The 17742-nt window shown below is 49.9% G+C and overlaps 1 protein-coding gene across 7 annotated transcripts in view; it reads left to right on the top strand.

Annotated features, from left to right (window-relative positions):
* Positions 1–17742, top strand: part of Cacna1a (calcium voltage-gated channel subunit alpha1 A) — a 293683-nt gene that overhangs the window by 105367 nt on the left and 170574 nt on the right. For 6 of the 7 annotated variants that reach the window (XM_085843752.1, XM_085843751.1, XM_029480505.2 and 3 more), the window contains 2 exons: positions 14043–14148; positions 15240–15379. In XM_085843752.1, coding sequence (XP_085699878.1) covers positions 14043–14148; positions 15240–15379 — 246 coding nt within the window. Of the gene's footprint in view, positions 1–13549; positions 13641–14042; positions 14149–15239; positions 15380–17742 lie in introns of those variants that run through there. The other variant, XM_085843757.1, reaches the window with a different exon arrangement.

The raw sequence follows: 17742 nt of genomic DNA, 5'->3' as shown, positions 1-17742 counted from the left end.
ATGCTCCCTGCCTCTTCCAGCTCCTAAGGCTGTAGGCAGCCTTTAGCTTGTGGTCCCTAGCTGTCTTCCTATGGCCACCTCTGTCATGACTTCTAGAATGGAAACAGGTATAGGATTCTGCCTCAACTCTAGCATCATATCATAACCTTCTCGGTTTCTGACTCAGTTTATATCTGTATATACCCTATTTCCAAATAAGGTCATATCTCAAGGTTCCAGGTAAACCTTAAGTTTTGGGGAAGACTATTCAGTCTATTACAGCACCAAGACCAAACTGTTCAACTCCCTCCCCATACCTATCTACTAGTGAGGTTGTCACTACATGTAGAATGAGGCAAGGGAGGCATCGTGACACCATCCTCTCTCCCCATGATTCATGCACCCATCAGGTCCAACCAGTGCTGCTTCCGAAGTCAGGATCCGTGTCCCCTGACCAGGCACTGCCACCCAAGATCAAACCACCCTCTCTTCTACCTGAAATGTCTGTGATAGTCATAGGTACTTATCTATTTGCTGTGACAAATACCTGCTAAGAAGCGGCCTAAGGAAGGGATATGCTTGGGCTCACGGTCTGTTTCATTTCAGCAGAAGACTAAGTTAAGACACAGCAGATCTCCATGAACTTGGAAAAGGGCAGCCAGACGTGGGGTGGGCTGTAAAGCCACAAGGTTCACCCCAGTCTGGCTGCCCAAAACTTCTGTAGCTTCTACCTCTTCCAGGGTCCACAGACTGCCAGAGCAATGTTTCCAGCTGGGAACTAAGTAACCACATGGGAAGCCTGGGAGGGTTGACCAGCTTGTCCCTTAGAACTCAGGTCCTCCAGAAGGAGCCAGAGCACAGTGCTCAGTGTGAGAATCTTGACGCACACATCACAAGTTGCAGGAGTCCCCTAATGTGAAATGCAGAGAGACAAGCATGTAGTGACCAGGCATCAGTAGTGGGCAGAAGGGAAGGGGGCACAGTCTTGCTGACATCACAATTTTGGACAGCTGGCCTCTGGGACAGCGAGGGACTCAGATTCCATTGTTCTGAATTACTGGAACCATCAGCTTTCTGTCACTATAGCAAAATGCCCAAGGCAATTAACTTGTGAGGAGGAAAGGTTAATTTTGGCTCATGAGTTTTTTGGTTCCATTTCAGGATTGAATGGATGTGTGTCTTGGGGCCTCTGGTAAAGGAAATGGCTTACATCTGGAGTCAAAAATAAGGAAAGAGAGAGGGCCAGCTGAGTCCACAGTCCCCTTCAAGGGCAGGTCTCCCGTGAGTCAACAAGGAAAGAGAGAGGTCTAGCTGAGTCCACAGTCCCCTTCAGGGGCAGGTCTCCCGTGAGCCAGTCTCCTCCACTAGGATCCAACTCTTTCTTTTCTTTTTTCCCCACTTCCCCCTCCCTCCTTTCCTCTCTTTCCTGCTCCAATTCCTCTTTCCTCTCTATTGTCTCTGTCCCTTGTTCTCCCTATGTAGCCCAGGCTGATCTGGAGCTCAGGATGCTGATCCTTCTACTTCACCCTGACTAGGCAGTCTATTCCTCTGAAAGATGCCCCTCTTTGCCCGAGCCTATGAAGCTGGGCCTTCATTTGAAGATGTTGCCCAGCTCATGGCCTCCACCCTGAGTGGGCAGCCTTAGAAGATGAAGACAGACATGGTGTGAGTCCCCTGAGAAGACCCTTGGGGACTCAGCCATAACTAGGACCACAGTGGGTAGGCGACAAGGAGGAGACAGTGGATCTTTCTCTTTCCCTCCAGTCTTCTTTGATGTCTCATTGTTCAGACTCACCTGAAGGCAGGGATGCGGGCTGTGGGTGACACTGTTCATCCCAAGCCTGCCCCTCCAGGGCCATTGAGCAGGATAGTGCACGTGAGAGTCAATCACAGAGAAGCACGAGATTCCCCAGGAGAGGGAAAGGGCAGACTTAAGGACAGAGAGATGATAAATATAGATACACACTCCTTGCTACACAGAGGGATGGGTGGATGATTGGGTGGATGGATGGATGTGTGGATGGATGGTTGGATGGTTGGATGGATGGATAGAAGGATAGGTAGATGTGTAGAAGAATGAACGGATGGATGGATGGAAAGAAGGGATAGATTAGACAGACAGATGGTGCAAGAAGATAGGTTCATAGATACACAGGGAATGAGTAGCTGCCTAGGAGTAAGCCCTTCAGAATCTTGGTCAAACAAAGAGGAGGGAAAAGGGAAAGTTGGAGATGGAGGCCTGGAGGGTAAGAGAGAAGCAGGAGCACAAGAAGGAGAGAGACTAAGTGCAGACGAAGCTCATGAGAGCCAGTGTGGAGGTCGCAGCATCAGGGCCTGGGAGGCTGAGGAGGATAAAGACTGGCCAGCCTGGCAAAGGCAAGACCCTGCCTCATGTACATAGATGGAGGCTAGGTGAGACTTAGCATTAGTGAGTGATAGATGGACAGAGGAGAGTTAGATGATGGATTAGGTAAGAAGATGGAGAGTAGATAGCTAGTAGGCTTTACACAAGCTGACAGGTGACTAGATGGTTGATGGATTGACAGATGGTAGAAAGATAAGCTAGATGGTCAAAGCATCCTGAGGGTGGACAGCTGATGGTGGCCTCACTGAGGGTGACCCTGCTGAGAGGAGGTCCCTACTAGGCCAGCACAGGATGGAGGAGGAGGCGGCTGCGGCTGAGGCATGGCCTGGCATGACTGCTTCCTTCTATGAAGGATAGTGGTGTGGGGGTTGGGGCTGAGTCATGGATGGAGCTTGCACCTGTGGGAGAACAGTGGTTTCTCCTGAGGTCACATTCTTGTGGGTCAGTGCTTAGGGTCAGCACTGTCTCTCCCATGTGCACTTGGGGATTCACCAGTGGCCATTCGTGGCATAAGGCCCTGTTCAGTGGTGTTAGTCTAAGCAGTTGGTGTTCTTTGGGAATGTTCTGCAGCTAAGACTGATGGGTGCCTTCTGGGGTGGCTGCTGTTTGGAAGGAAGAGGAGACAGGTTGTGGTGTGGGAGGTTTGAAGGGTGGTCGGGAGGCCTGAGAATGGGTCAGTGAGTGGCAGGCCAGGTGATGGCTTGTATCTAAGAGAAACAGCAATGAGGAGAAGGCCGTGACTCCAGGGAAGGATGCTGGGGCAAGGTGCCATGGAGGGAGCTGGAGACTGGAGAGGCTGGAGGAGACGTGGTTCGTGATGAGAATGGGCTAGAGGAGGAAGTAATATGAAAACTGTCATAGAAAACAGGGGTGCTGGGGCAACTTGGATAGAGTAAGACGGGAACAGACCAGACCTGGTGCTTCAGCACTTCAGGTTTTGGTGCTGCCCATGGAGCTTAGGCAGGGATAGGGTGGCCTTACTTTATGTGGAAACCTCTAGACCATATGCGTGAGTGTGTATGTGTGTCTATGGGCTGGGGTGTTGAGTCTCCAGTGTCTCAGCTTTCCTTCCCTCCTTCCCTCCTTCCCTCCTTCCTTCCTTCCCTCCTTCCCTCCTTCCTTCCCTCCCTCCTTCTCTCCTTCCCTCCTTCCCTCCTTCCCTCCTTCCTTCCTTCCTTCCTTCCTTCCTTCCCTCCTTCCTTCCTTCCCTCCTTCCCTCCTTCCTTCCTTTGTACAGGTGAATTTCATGTTTAATTTCAGATGAAATACATGTGACCATACTGGTCACTTTGGTGGGAGAGGCTGGGGGAGGAGCCAGAGCTAGGTACATGCTCGGGAAAAACTTGCTCACAAGCTGCTTCCCAGGCTCCTCACACCACTTGAATTTATTTTACAATTTGCTTGCTTATTTATTTATTTATTTAGTGCATGTGTGTGTGTGTGCATGCATGAAAGTCAGAGTGCAACTTGTGGGCGTTCGTTCTCTCCTTCCATGAGGTGGGTCCTGGGATTGAACTCACATATCAGTCTTGGCTGCAGGTGCCTCTGCTCACTAAGCCATCTTGCCAGCGCCATATAAAACCTTATTTTAATGGAAAATATACAGCCTTATAAATTCAGGGGTGATTCATATGAGAATGAGTGTCAGATATAAACTCCCTCAGACCCTCCTTCTGTATCTCTGAAAGTCTCTCAAGCACATAGAGATATAGGCAAGTAGTCAGGCCAACTTTGCCAGTAATGGAGACCAGTTGAAGTGCCGGGGGAATGTTAAATAAATGATGAGGCAGCCACTCATAATCTGCAACCTTTTAAAAGAGCGGGGCCCATCATATTGCCAGCAGTAATGTGTCCAGGGTGGTGTACGGCCTGGCAAATTGGAGGAGGTTGTTGACGTGGAGTTCTGCAAGGGAAAAATGTGGTCCTTTGTGATTTCGCTGGACTAGTTGTATTTACTGAGCAGCTGCTGTGTGTCCTGCACTCGGAAAAATGCTAGGGACGTGGCCTAGAATGAGCCCAGGTCCTACCCTAGTGGGACTGTTGTTCTAAAGAGGGCAATTGACCTAATCAGACAAGGGATTCAAATAAATGTCGCGCTCAGGGCTGAGTGCAGTGCACAGCAGAGTTTTTAGATCAGGCAGCACAGGCCCCAGAGAAGAGAGAGTCTCCCAGGGATGGAGGGCGCGGGGGGTGGGGGGGAAGGCAAGAAGAGCAAGACTGAGGCCAGGCTGGGCTACAGAATGAGGAGGGAGGGAAAAGGTGAAAGGAGAAAGGGAATGGGAAGGGAGGAGGTGGGGGATAGAGGAGGAAACGGGGGAAAGGGGAGGGGAGGAGGAGGCAGGAGCAGGAGGAGGGAACAATGCTGGTAACAGCAGTTGCTATTAAACACAATAAATTTCAAAGCTTGGTTGCAATGAGGTGACCCTCACCTCTGTGTGCACAGCATAGTCAATGTTCTGGTCTTTGGAGGAACAGGAATAAACAACAGAAGCTGCCCCTGACCATTGAGCACTGATGCTGGTTGGCTATTTTTCACAAATCACCATGGGGAAACTGAGGCTCAGACACAGATAACTTTTACCCCACTCAAAGCCATCTCTGACCTGCAAGCCCCTAAAACTCCTTTACTGGGCCCCTTATTTGGGAGGTAAGGGTGGCTGGAGAGACAGTCTTAGTCTATAGCCTCGAGGTTGGCCACAAAACTCACAACCCTCCAGGCTCAGCATCCTGAGGAGAAGCTGGGGCCCCCATACCTGTCTCTGCTCTAGGATTTCCCATGCAACATCTTCCCAGTGTTGAATGCACTCAGCGATATCTGCCCTTCAAGGAGACGTTCAGAATGAAAGCCTGGGAATCCCTTGAATAATATGTAACAAACAGCATGGCAAACCAATTTAAATTTAAAAAAAAATTTTTTTTTTTGAGACAGATTTTTCACTGTGCATTCCTGGCTTGTCAGGGACTTTCTGTGTAAACCAAACTGGCCTGGAACTCACAGAGGTGTAGCCAGCCTCTGCCTGGCAAATGCTGGGGAAGGATTAGTGGCTTGCGTCACCACCACAGATAGCGCCTCATGGTCTTCAAGAGGTAATGATTCTCTCTCCCCTTCACCCGGAGGCCAGATGCTGGACTTACAGAGGCAGGTCTTACAGAGACCAAGCCAGGGCTCAGGTGCTGAACTCTTTAGCACACCCTGCCTGCCCTCCCCAGCAGCAGCAGTTGAACTAGGCCCGTTGGCTGCTGGCCATGGTGCTGAATGTCCCTGCCTGCCCTTTCTGAGAGCTCTGCTGGACAGAGGGTGAGAAGCCCTTTTCTAGCTTTGGCTGTGGCTGCTGCTGTGAGCTAGAGTTCAAAGCCTGCCTGAGAACTTGAGGTCTTATGGAGTTGATGAGAGAGCTAGGCCAGTCATTCACGGCAGCTAATTTCCAATGAGCTTGTAAGGCGTGGCCATCACACCGTAGTTGACCATTGGGGAATTAGATTGTGAGCTGTGGTTGAGCCATAAAGCATTTGCTAATGTGTGTTTGGCCTTAGATTATCCCCAGAACCATTAATGAGTGAATTAATAGTAGCAGTTACTTAGATCTTGGATGAAATATCTGTTTGGCTAAGGTTCCAAGGGCAGGGCTAGGCATGGTGGAACACAGCTGTGATCCCTGCACTTGAGAGGCTATGGTCAGAACATCATGAGTTCAAAATCAGCCTAGGTGACATTGCAACACCCTGCCTCAAAAACAAACAAAATCCAAGTAAACCCTCTCTCTGATTTTTTAAAAAGTTTATTTATTTACTTTTACATCTTGACCAAAGTTTCCCCTCCCTCTTCTCTTCCCAGTTCCCCCCCACTCCTATCTTTACCACCACCACCACCCCCCCTCGATCTACTCCTGCTCCATTTCTCTTTAGAAAAGAACAGGTCTCCTATGGACATCAAACAGCCGTGATATATCAAATTGCAATAATATTAGGCACCTTCCCTCCTATTAAGGCTGGAAGAGGCAGCCCAGTAGGAGGAAAGGGTCCCAAGAACAGGCAAAATAGTCAGAGACAGCCCCTGCTCCCACTATTAGGAGTCCCACAAGAAGACCAAGCCACACAGCTGTAACGTATGTGCAGAGGACCAAGTCAGACCCATGCAGGCTCCCTGGTTGCTGCTCCAGTCTCTGTGAGCCCCTGTGAGTCCAGATTAGTTGATTCTCTGGCTTATCTTGACTCCCTCTGATTTTTAAACATAGGCAAAATGACGCTTCGAAGCATGGCAAGCGATGGCTATGCCAGAGGGCTCCGTTAGCATCTGTGAGATTTCATTCTTCCCCAAGCACTGCACAAAGGAGGGAGAAAGGGAGGGAGGGAAGGAGGGAAGAGAGGAGGGATGTCTCACAATGGGTCTAACTTACAAAACTGTAGTGACCAAGCTGGTGACCAGGCTTGGGTCATGGCTTGGTGTTACCTCACTTACTGTGTCGGATCATAGGTTCCATCCTCGCTGTAAAAAAAAAAAAAAAAAAAAAAAAAAAAAAAAAAAAAAAAAAAAAAAAATTGAGTGAACTTAAGTTGTGGACTGCGGCATGGTGTGCCCTGAGCCCCACTCTCCTGCCTCTTTTGTGACCTTGACCAATTTTTAAAAAAAATCTGTTTGAACCCTGATTTCATCCAAAAAGTGGGGTTAAGATCAGAACTCATCTTGCAGGGTGGTGGCAAGGGACCCCAGGGGCACATCCCTGGCTACGTTGCCTAGTGCAGTGTCCTGTCAACAGCTGCTATGGTGGTTGTGCTTTGGATGGGCCTGGGCATCTGCGCCCAGTGCTTCACTCAGTGGTGGTGGTGGTATATGTGCGTATTGTACCATGCACAGGGTTGCAGACACCCAGGGGTCAAAGGCCCCTTTGCTCTTCTACTGGAAGCTGAAAGTAGTGGGGGCTGGATATCATGCCACTCCTGTGAGAGCTGGTCTTCAGACAGAGCTGACTCATTCTGTGTATTCCCTCAGCATATGCCCCTTGTAACCCCTTTCCAGGGACATGGTTACCTGAGATATCAGACTTCCTTTGAGGCTGGAGCTGAGGTGGAAGGAGGACACCATGGGAACAAACTGGAAGAATAGGGCCTGCTGCTAAGGGCTGGGCACCCACTGGCGTGTCCACTTTGGGAAGTGGTTTTTCTTTGGTGGACTGATTCCCAAAAGACAAAGCCCTGAGAGTTCACACAGCCTGCCTTTCCCCTAAGCAGTTCCTTAGTCCTTTTTCAGAGCCTCCTACCAGGATGCTCTGTGGGCCCTACTGGACCTTTTGAGGAAGCTGAGCACTCGCCTGCAGGGTTGTGTGCTCCTCAGACTTCTGGAGTCTGTGGGGGTGGCAGCTTGGCTTCCCAGCTTCTCCCCACTCCTCACCCTCCTGCCTCCCTCTGGCCTCTTCACTGCCGAGAACTCTAGACATGCTGACATAGTGATTTTTTTTTCTCCAGCGTACCCAGGGAGCAGTGTGGCTAACACGAGCATTGCTCAGCACAGCTGTGAGCGGGGACCCACAGATCAGGCCCAGGGAGTTGGGCTGCGGAGGCTCCTCTTGCACCCTGTTCCCAGCACAACCTTCCATCTCTGTCTCAGGCTCTTCCCCTCTTCTCATGGCAGGAACTCAGATGCCATCTTTAATCTTGGTACTCGGTGACTATGATTTCAAAGGGCTTTAAAACTGCTTTTAAGATTTTTAATTTTTTATGCGTATGAGTATTTTGCTTGAATGTATGTGTGAGTGCCATCTGCATGTCTGGTGCCTTTGGAATTCAGAATAGAAGGTCAGATCCCCTGGAACTGGAGCTATAGATGGTTGTGAGCCACCATGTGGGTGTTGGGAATTGAACCTGGAGCAAGAGCAGCAAGTGCTGCCAATCACTGACCTACCTCTCCAGCTCCATAGAAGGCTTAAGAAAATGTGTGTTTGCCTCTGTGAGTGTTCATGCATGTGGAGGCCAGACAACACCCTTGGGGTCATCGTTAGAAACACTGTCCACCTCCTTTTAGACAGGGTCTCTTTCTAACTTGGGGATCACCAATTCAATCAGACTAGCTATAGAGGAGCCCCAGGAATCCACCTGTCCCTGTCTTCTCAGCACTGAGATTATAGGTCTGGCTTCTCACATGGGTTCCAGTCGTCGAACTCAGGTCCCCATGCTTGTGGAGCAAGTGCTTTAACCAGAGTCATCTCCTCTGGTCCTAGACTGTACACTTAGCAAGTCCCCAGTGGATCGGTCTAAAGGGAAGGGGAAGGGGAAGGGGAAGGGGAAGGGGAAGGGGAAGGGGAAGGGGAGGAGCAGGTGCCAAAAGAAGTAGCACCTACATCTCCTCCTCCCTCCCTCTGATGAAATACGCGGTGTCTAACCAAGGCTTTCATAGGGGAGCCGGACAAACCCATGAACAAAGGAGACCATAGCAAACCCCTGCCTGTGTCACGCCTGTGTCACAGGGGAAACAATGGACAAGAGGATGACAGAAACCATAGCACTCTCTTAAATACAGTGTGTGGGGAAATTAAGCAGAGACAGAATTGAAGGAAGTGACCCTTGATAGGATCCAAGGGAGGGAGTCCTACTGGTATCTGCAAAAAGCATCTCGGGAGTATGAACAGTACATGCAGAGGTCCTTAGCTCAGACACGCCTGGGATGCTTGGAAGCTCTGGGAACATCATGGGAAGCAAAGCGAGAGAGAGAGAGAGAGGGAGAGAGAGAGAGAGAGAGAGAGAGAGAGAGAGAGAGAGAGAGAGAGAGAGAGAGAGAGAGAGAGCAGTGGCTGCTCCCAGACCACCATGGAGAGGTCCCCAGCTTTTCTTCCAAATGAGATGAGGCCTATTGAGTGCTCGCACACATTATAACCTGCAGTCTTCTGCTTGCCTGCCCCCCATCCCAACAGTACTCCTGCTTCATCAAGATGTGGGGTGTCTTCTCAGCCCCCAGACCTGAGTGGGGGAATCTAGGACTCTTGAAATCATCGGGACTCTTGAATGTGGAGGTACAAACTGGGAAGAAAAGGAAGAGCCCTCCTCCCGAGAAGACTCAGAGCTCCGAGCACCTGGTTCCACCCACCCTGAAGTGGAGCAGAGGCTTTCTGTCTTTTTTTTTTTTTTTTTTTTTTGAGCAGAGGCTTTCTGAACTGTGTCTGCACATAGCCCCAGAAGCTCCAGAGACTCCTTCTGACTCAGCAGGTAGATGCAGGGCTCAGACTGCATCCTTAAAGGGCCATGATGCTTTGTGTGACCAGAGCGTGAGGCATGCTAGCACTGACTCTCATGCTTAGGGCCTGTGAAGTGACAATTGGAAGTGACACATGCTTAGGGCCTGTGAAGTGACAATTGGAAGCACTTGCATCTGAGTTTGACAAAAAGAAAATGAAATCGAGTGTCAGGATCTGAGCTGGGGGTGTGGGTCTGTCATTCTGAGGACTCAGGAGGCCGAGGCAGGAGAGTTGCAGTTGTAAGGCTTCCCTGAGCTGCAGTGTGACTCAGAGGCCAGCCTGGGTGACTGCGTGAGATCCTGTCTTGAAATAAAAACTAGAAAGAGGACTGAGGATATGACTCAGGGGTATAGCTCTTGCTTAGCATGCATGAGGCACAGGGTTCCATCCCCAGCACTTTGAAAACTGACAGATAAATGCAGTGAAGTTTCAAAGAAGGAGTGGGAGTCTCACTGACCCTCTGCCTGCATGCTAGGAAGGAGTGGGGTCTTGCTGACCCTCTGCTGCATGCCAGGGCTTCCTTTCAGACCTGGGGAATTCTGGGTTCTGAAGCCTAGGCAATAGGAACCTTGCTGACACAGCAGCACCTAAACGTGGTGCCAGCTGCTGCTAAGGCACTTCCATGGCAGCCATCTGGGGACAGGAAGCCAAGGAATGCCAGCAGGAGATGGTGGCTCTGAGAAGAAGCAGCCACTCAGGCTGGGCGGGCTGGCTGTGTGAGGATGTGAGTCTCATTCAAATCGCCAGCAAGGGCTTGGCCTCCCTTTCTCTGTGTGCAAATATCAGCTCTTGTTTTCCAAGCTGCAGGGTGAGACAGAGGGGAGTCTGCAGCGCTTTGTTCTGGGGCTAGTCACGGGCACTGAGAGGCAAGAAGCCAGTCACTGATGGGCTCTGAGAAGGTTTTGTTATCTTCCTAAATTGCTGTTTGCAGCTGGGCAGTGAGACTGAAGCAAAACACAGGAAGGGCCTGGCTTTCCTGCCTCCCTGAGTCACTTCCTCCTATGTTCACTCTCTCTGCCTTTCCACCTGGAAAATGGGTCCAGGCTCAGCTCCTTCCAACCCTCTAAGGGGTAGACTGATAGCACTTCCAGAATACAGTGGCCTGTGATCCCATCATTTGGGAGGCTGAGGCAGGAGGCTCCTGAGTTTGAGGCTACATGTTAAGCCTCTGCCTCAAACAAAACAAAACAAAACAAAAAAATCAAGACAAAACAATAACAACAAAAGTACGATCAAGATCAAAGGGAAACCAAGCCAGTTAACTTTTCAAAGGGAAACTTTTCAAAGGCATTCCATATAGTCACAGTGTCTTGCAACTGTGTATCTAGTTCCTACACAGGAAGGCAGTTCTCCCCATGTGGAATGGGAGGGCACACTGCCCCTGGGGACACGCGGTGGTGCCTTTGGTTTTAGAGCCACACATGCTACTCCATATCCTACAGTGCCCAGGACAGTGCCCACTCAGGCACTATGTCAGGCTGGGAACCCACTGTCCCCGTACTCAGAGTGCTGTGACTGCATGGCTAACATCACCTGTTCCCTCTTGCCTTCCAGCTCCAAGGTTTCTAGCTCCATCTAGAACCCGATGGACTAGGGTTGCCTCTGAGAGACTGAGCCAGAGAACAGTGTGATTTTGCTGTGAACTAGTCTGTGTGTCAAGCCCTCATGTAGGAGCAGCATGGGTCCTCCCAAGTGCTGAGGCCCCATGGGGCCCAGCAGTCAGTTCCTGGGGTGAAGGAGAGAGACTGAGAAGACAGATACTGTCAGATCACCTCCTGGGATGCCTGCTCTAAAGCCACCACTAGCTTAAAAAGATTTATTCTGGTTATGAGGCTCAGCCTTTTATGGCTGGGCTGAGGCATCTCAAGCCCACAAAAAGAGTGTGTGTGTGTGTGTGTGTGTGAGAGAGAGAGAGAGAGAGAGAGAGAGAGAGAGAGAGAGAGAGAGAGAGAGAGAGAGAGAGTTGAGTGCAGTGCCCATGGGGCCCAGATACTAAGAACGGAACTGTCCTCTACCTCTCTCAAACCCACCCCACCCCCAAGGCTGAATTACACTTTGTAGCCCTCGCTGGTTGCTGGTCAGGAACTGGCTATGTAGAGCAGGCTGGCCTTGAAATCCCTGAGATCTGTCTGCCTCTGAGACTAACTCCCTGGCATTCAGTACAGCCACAGTGTCCTGCAACTGTGTATCTATTTCCCACACATGAAGCCATCACTTTCTCCCTCAGCCCCCAGCTTCCAGGAAGGTGCCTTGAAGACCTGCTGGCTCTGTGTATTCCACATACAGTGGCTGTCTGCTTCTTGGCACCTTGTGCCCTTCACTCAGCCTCCTGATCTCAGGTTTGTCCACGTAGCAGGACATGAAGCAGGGCATCTAGGCTAAGCAATCGTCCACACTGGACAGAGCAGCCCCTTCATTCTTACTTGCCTGTCCAGCAATACCCTTATAGGCCACTTCCACTTTTTGGTAGGTGATCAAGAACGTGTTGCTGTCAGCCATACAAGAGTGTTTAAGTTCTGATTGTTTTTAACTCTTTCTGAACCTCAGCATAAAATCCCAGTGTGGGCTGGTAATTCCATATTTAACCTTTCTAGGAAATGCCTAAAGCAATGCACAGGGTCCCCGAGCCCCCCAAATCCTCTCAACCCCCAGTGCATTCTGCTTTGTTTTACTTTCTGTTGTTCTAATGGGAGTGAAAACTGATACCTCCCTGTGGTGTTTTTAAAATCTGTGGGGGAAGAGCCATGTGTGAGAAGTGCACGTTTAGGGGGCGGTGTGCATGAGCATGTGCGCACAGTTCATGGATGGAGGTCTGAAGACAACTTTCAAGAGTCGGTTCTCTCCTTCTACCATATTGGTTCTGGGAATCCTGCCCAGGTTTCCGGAATTGGCACTAGGTGCCTTTACCCACTAAGCCATCTCATTGGCCCATAAATGGTTTTCTTTTGTTGTTTCTTGTGCTTTGGATATCACAGCAGAACAAGGTTTTGGGATGTATGTGTGTGCATACATGTGTGTGCACAGGTATGTATGTGCACATGTATGGCTGTATGCATGCAGAAGTTAGAGGTCACTGATCTTCAATCATTCCCCTCTGAGCTTTTTTAAATAGAGTATCTCAATAAACCTAGAATCCCCTGTTGCAGCTAGATAGCCAGCAAGCTCTGGGGATCCCCTCCCACCTCCACAGTGCATGAGTTTCAGGTGTGCACCAATCTCCCGAGCTTTGAAGTGGGTGCTGGGGCTTGAACTGAGATCCCCACGCTTGTACAGCAGGCATTTTACAGAGTCAACCCTCAGACTACTCCGTTTTACCAAGTCCCTTTCCTCCCTCTTCTCTGTACCATTCTCCATCTTATGATAAGTGTGGCCTGTTGTCACCCCTCAGTATTCACAGTGGGTCAGTTCCTGGCCCCCATTAATACCAAAATGTGCAGACACTTAAGCCCTGCTCATCAGACCTGTACACCTCCTCCCAGAGAGGCCAGTGCATCACTTGGTGATGTAGAAGACCCAGTATGGGAGCACAGGGCACACTGCTCATTTGTTCCTGCAGAGTGTTGTTTAGAGTCTGTGCTCAGCCTGACACATTTCTCTCTTGCCAAATACTTTTCATCTCTGGCCAGTTGGATTCGTAGATGCTAGCACAACCATGCCCTCCACACCATCTAGTGTGCTCTGGGTGCTGAGTTCGCCATCTCCTGCATCTAGTTCACCATCTAGTGTGCTCTGGGTGCTGAGCTCATTTCGCTTACTGGCTTCTCTGTGAGTCCAGAAACTTTGCTGTCTTCTGCCCTTGGCTCTGTCTGCAGTAGCGGGGAATGCCGGGAATGCTGGGGTGTCTCTCAGCCAATGCAGAGCTCCTGCATTTGTAGTCATGGCTCTGCAGGGGTGGAAAGAATGCAAGGAATGAGTGAAGGCTGGGGCCTGGCACGCTGTGGCTGCTGGGCTGTGTGCACAAGATTGGGCCTGTAAACACCATGCCATGGAGGAAAGAGGGGTCACAAGGCTTTGTCCCTCGATGAGGACTTATCTGCAGCCAGTGTGGTAACATCTTTCTCACTGATGAAGTACCTGTGCTTCTGTGGGCAACCTTAAACTCACTGAGGAAGGGAGGGAGGGAGGCAGAAAGGGAGGGAAAAGAAATCAGAAGAAGGACAAGGGGACTGGGTTAGAAAGGGACACAGAGAGGAGGGGACAAGAAAGGGGAAGGGGCTTGAATATGACCCACACATGTAACTAGTACATGCTAATAGAAACGTTTTTTAAAAGTCATCGGTGCAGGCCTGTGAGAGGCAGGGGTGTCCTCCAGCCTGAAAGGGAGGTGACTGTGTGTATGAATGGGGTAGGGATGGGAAAGACTGAGGACCTGAGGGACAAGGGGGTGGGCTGGAGATGTTGGATTGGGTTGCTGGGAGAGGTCAGAGTGCTGATCACAAAGCCATTGGAGGTCTGCTCCTTAACCCCCACACTCCCTTCGAGTACATGATCCTGGCCACCATCATTGCTAACTGCATCGTCCTGGCCCTGGAGCAGCACCTCCCTGATGACGACAAGACACCCATGTCTGAGCGGCTGGTGAGCAATGAGGTGGAAGGGGTCTGGGTCCCCGGGCTGAGACATGTGTGGGAGAAAGCCTGCTTTGCACCATCATCAGTGACCTGGGGACATGGAAGCCCTTACTGCCCAACCCCACCCTGGGGACATGGAAGCCCTCACCACCCAACCCCACCCTGGAAACCCAGCAGACCTGGTATACACCAGGGCACAGTGACCTTCGCACTGTGAAGACATCATGCTCAATCCAAATTCTGTTTCCTGTTTCATGCTGAGACGCAAAATTTTCATGAAAAAAGCGATACATAAGTATCGAACAGAGCAGTTAGCCACTGTGAACTTATTCCTCAAATTCAGTCACTGGGACCCCATTCTGCACACTTCCTTGACCTTAGTTATCCTCCATTCTCATCTTCCTCAGCAGAAGTATAGGACACATCCACAGTTGACAGCCATGTCCTTATATCAGCATAACTAGAAGTGCAGACATCTCATGTTGCCATAAGAATGGTTTTTATACCCAGCACAAGTACCACCAAATCCTCAGAATCAGTCAGTATCTAGAGATCTATCATTGTCTCAGTTACATCATTTTAGGGTTGTTTTGCTCTACTAATAGTCAAATACAGACTTGGATTGTTTATTTATTGCCTATTTGTTTTTTTGCTATACTAAGGATGAACCCAGATCCCCACATATGCTAGGCCAGCTCTCTAACACTGAGCCATGGCTTTGCCCCGTACTAGGGGATTCTACACTAGGGCTTTATTCCTGGAGTACACACACCCTCAGCTTCTCACTAGTGGATTCTAGACCAGCTTCTACTGCTGAGTAGTGCCCTCTTGGCCTTCATAGTCTTCACCAAGGCAACAGCCACATCTCTAAGTGTGGGAGATTGGTACTCCTAACCCAGGAAGTGGGTTGTTCTTAGCATTCTTTCATTGTGACACAGTATCTGAGGCAGGTCACCTTGCAGAATGTGTTCCTTTGAAGTTAGTTTCAGAGGTCTCAGCCTTTGGTGACTAGGCCCATTGGAAGGGGGAGATGGGCACACATCTACGGGTGTGCTTCATACCGCTTATGTCACTGACAATGCTGTCTCTCCCTTCCAGGATGACACAGAACCATACTTCATTGGAATCTTCTGTTTTGAGGCTGGAATTAAGATCGTGGCTCTTGGCTTTGCCTTCCACAAAGGCTCCTACCTGAGGAATGGCTGGAACGTCATGGACTTTGTCGTGGTGCTAACAGGGTAGGTGACTGCATCATATTCTTTAGCGTGTTTTTCCCAAGGATATCAAGCGGTGATTAGTTTCATGGCATGTGTGGTCAGGCTGGGCTTGGAGACCTGTGCCCAGTGTGCGTTAGCACACTCTGTCTCCTACCTACCACCTCTGTGTCTTCACCCTTCATAGCAGAGAGTGCTGTCAAATAGAACTGAAACAATGGCCTGTTGTAGCTGGCAGCTTCTACAGTGCCTCGTGGATATGGCCGTGTATACCTCCCTATAACCCAGGAGGGCAGAAGATGCTGCCATTCCCAACCCACTGGCCAAGACAGAGAAGCACCCTCCATCTGCTGAGCAGTGAGGCTGGCATTTAAACCTACAAACCAAGGGCCTGAGAACTCCTTTGCTTGGTGATGTAGTAACTGTTCATGGTGCTGGCCATTGAGGATTCTTGGCTGCATGGACTATGGTTTGGACTTTGGCAGGTTGTGCTTGTGTCTTTAAGGGAGTTTCTGATGTGAATGCAAGGAATGAGCTGTGGTTGACAAGCAAATGTATATACACTTCCCATCTCAACACATGGTTCCGAACTAGGAATGACTTCTACCTAGTGGAAGTTTGTTGCTCATTGAAGGTCAAAGCTGGTGTTTTCTGATTGGCAGTTTTGTCTCCCCCTGGTTATCGACAGCCTAGAGCCCTCTCTGTATTGTGGCTCTTTACTGTCAAGCTGCAGTTTGTCCAAACTTTGCATCTATTAACCATAAACCACAGAAGGCAAATGAACATGGGGATGCTGGGAGCGTTTGTGGGCTGGAAAGGACTTGGATCTTGTTCTCCTTTGTTCGTATCCCAGGGGGTGGGGCTGTGGTAGAGGTCTTGCCTTCCACGAGCCCTGGATTTGATTTCCATCACTGCAAGATGGATGCAAGTGTGTGTTGGCTAGAAGTCAGTCACAGCAGCTGGGAAATGTGAGCTTGTGCTTAGAAACAAGTGGAGGTGGGCTTGGGATTCTTTCACTCTGTTGCTGGGATAAAAAGCTATCTGACTGAAAGCAACTAGAAGAGGAACAGATTTATTCTGCAATACTTCCAGGACATAGCTATCACTGAAGGACATCAAACCAGGAACTCGAAGCAGAAACCATGGAGGAACACTGCTTGCAGGCTTGCTCAGTCTCTGGCACATGTTCAGCTAGCTCTTTCTTACAGTGTACAACCACCTGCCTGGGGAACGATGCCACCCTACTACATCAGTTAACAACCAACAGTGCTGCATTGAATGCCTACAGGCCAGTGCAATCTAGGCAGTTCTCAGTTGAGAGGTGACTCTTGGCTGTGTAAAGTCGGAACAGCTAACCAGGACAGTTACTATGTAGCCAACCTTGGTAGAGACTCCAAGGACTCCTTTCAGACCCCAGAGTGCACCTGGAAGTCTTGTAATGACTGGGGGACTTTCTCTGCCCTCCTCCTGTTCTTCTCTGGGTCACTCAGCTGCTCAGTCCTGAGACCCTTCCTCCCTGGACACCCTCTTCACCTCTCTTTCCTATGGTCATGTTGTTGTTCCCAGTGGCTCTCCAGGTTTTGCTGCCACCCCAGATCTTGTTGCTTTTGCTTTTGCCGCATGTCTCACATCCTGAGTACTTTCTTCATCACAATAACAAAATGCCTGACATAACTCACCTCAAGGAGGAAGGTTTTATTTTGGCTGACAGGATCAGAGACTTCATCCCAAGGTAGTGGTCTGTGCTCTTGGACAGCACAGTGCCCTGGCAGGTGCTTGTGTGGAGGCTCCTCTACACTCTCTGTAGCCTGGAAAAGACAGGCAGATGGGGAACTGCAAGGTGGTCCTAGAGACCCACTTTTCCCAAACAGGTCCCATTTCTCAATAATGCCAGCACAGTAAGACTCCATCAAGGGGTGAGTCTGTTGATTAGGCCAGAGTCGGCATCTGGTTGTCACTGGAGATGTGCCTGTTTCTTCTCCTATTCTTTTTTGTGTGTGCATCTTGTGTGTAGGTGTAAGACTGTGTTTGTGTGTGTGTGAATGTCTATGTTTTTACCAGTGTATATGTTAAGGGTATGTAGGTGTGCATGTACAGGTGTGTGTGGATATGAGTGGGTATATGTTTTGGTGTGTGTAGGTGTGAGTGTGTACATTGAATGTGTGAGGGCATGTAGGTGTGTGGTGCAAGTGTGTGTGTGTACATTTGGTGTTTTGTTTTGTTGAGACAGGGTTTCTCTGTGTAGCCCTGGCTGTCCTGGAACTCACCCTGTAGACCAGGCTGGCCTCAAACTCAGACATCTGACTCCCTCTGCCTCCCCAGTGCTGGGATTAAAGGCATACACCACCACAGACTGGTACAAGTGCATATATTTGTAAGCATGCATG

This window comes from Mus caroli, unplaced genomic scaffold, assembly GCF_978045245.1.
Source record: "Mus caroli unplaced genomic scaffold, Mus_caroli_1 scaffold_10, whole genome shotgun sequence".
NCBI classification, from domain to species: Eukaryota; Metazoa; Chordata; class Mammalia; order Rodentia; family Muridae; genus Mus; species Mus caroli.
This window is presented reverse-complemented; position numbering and strand designations above follow the sequence as displayed.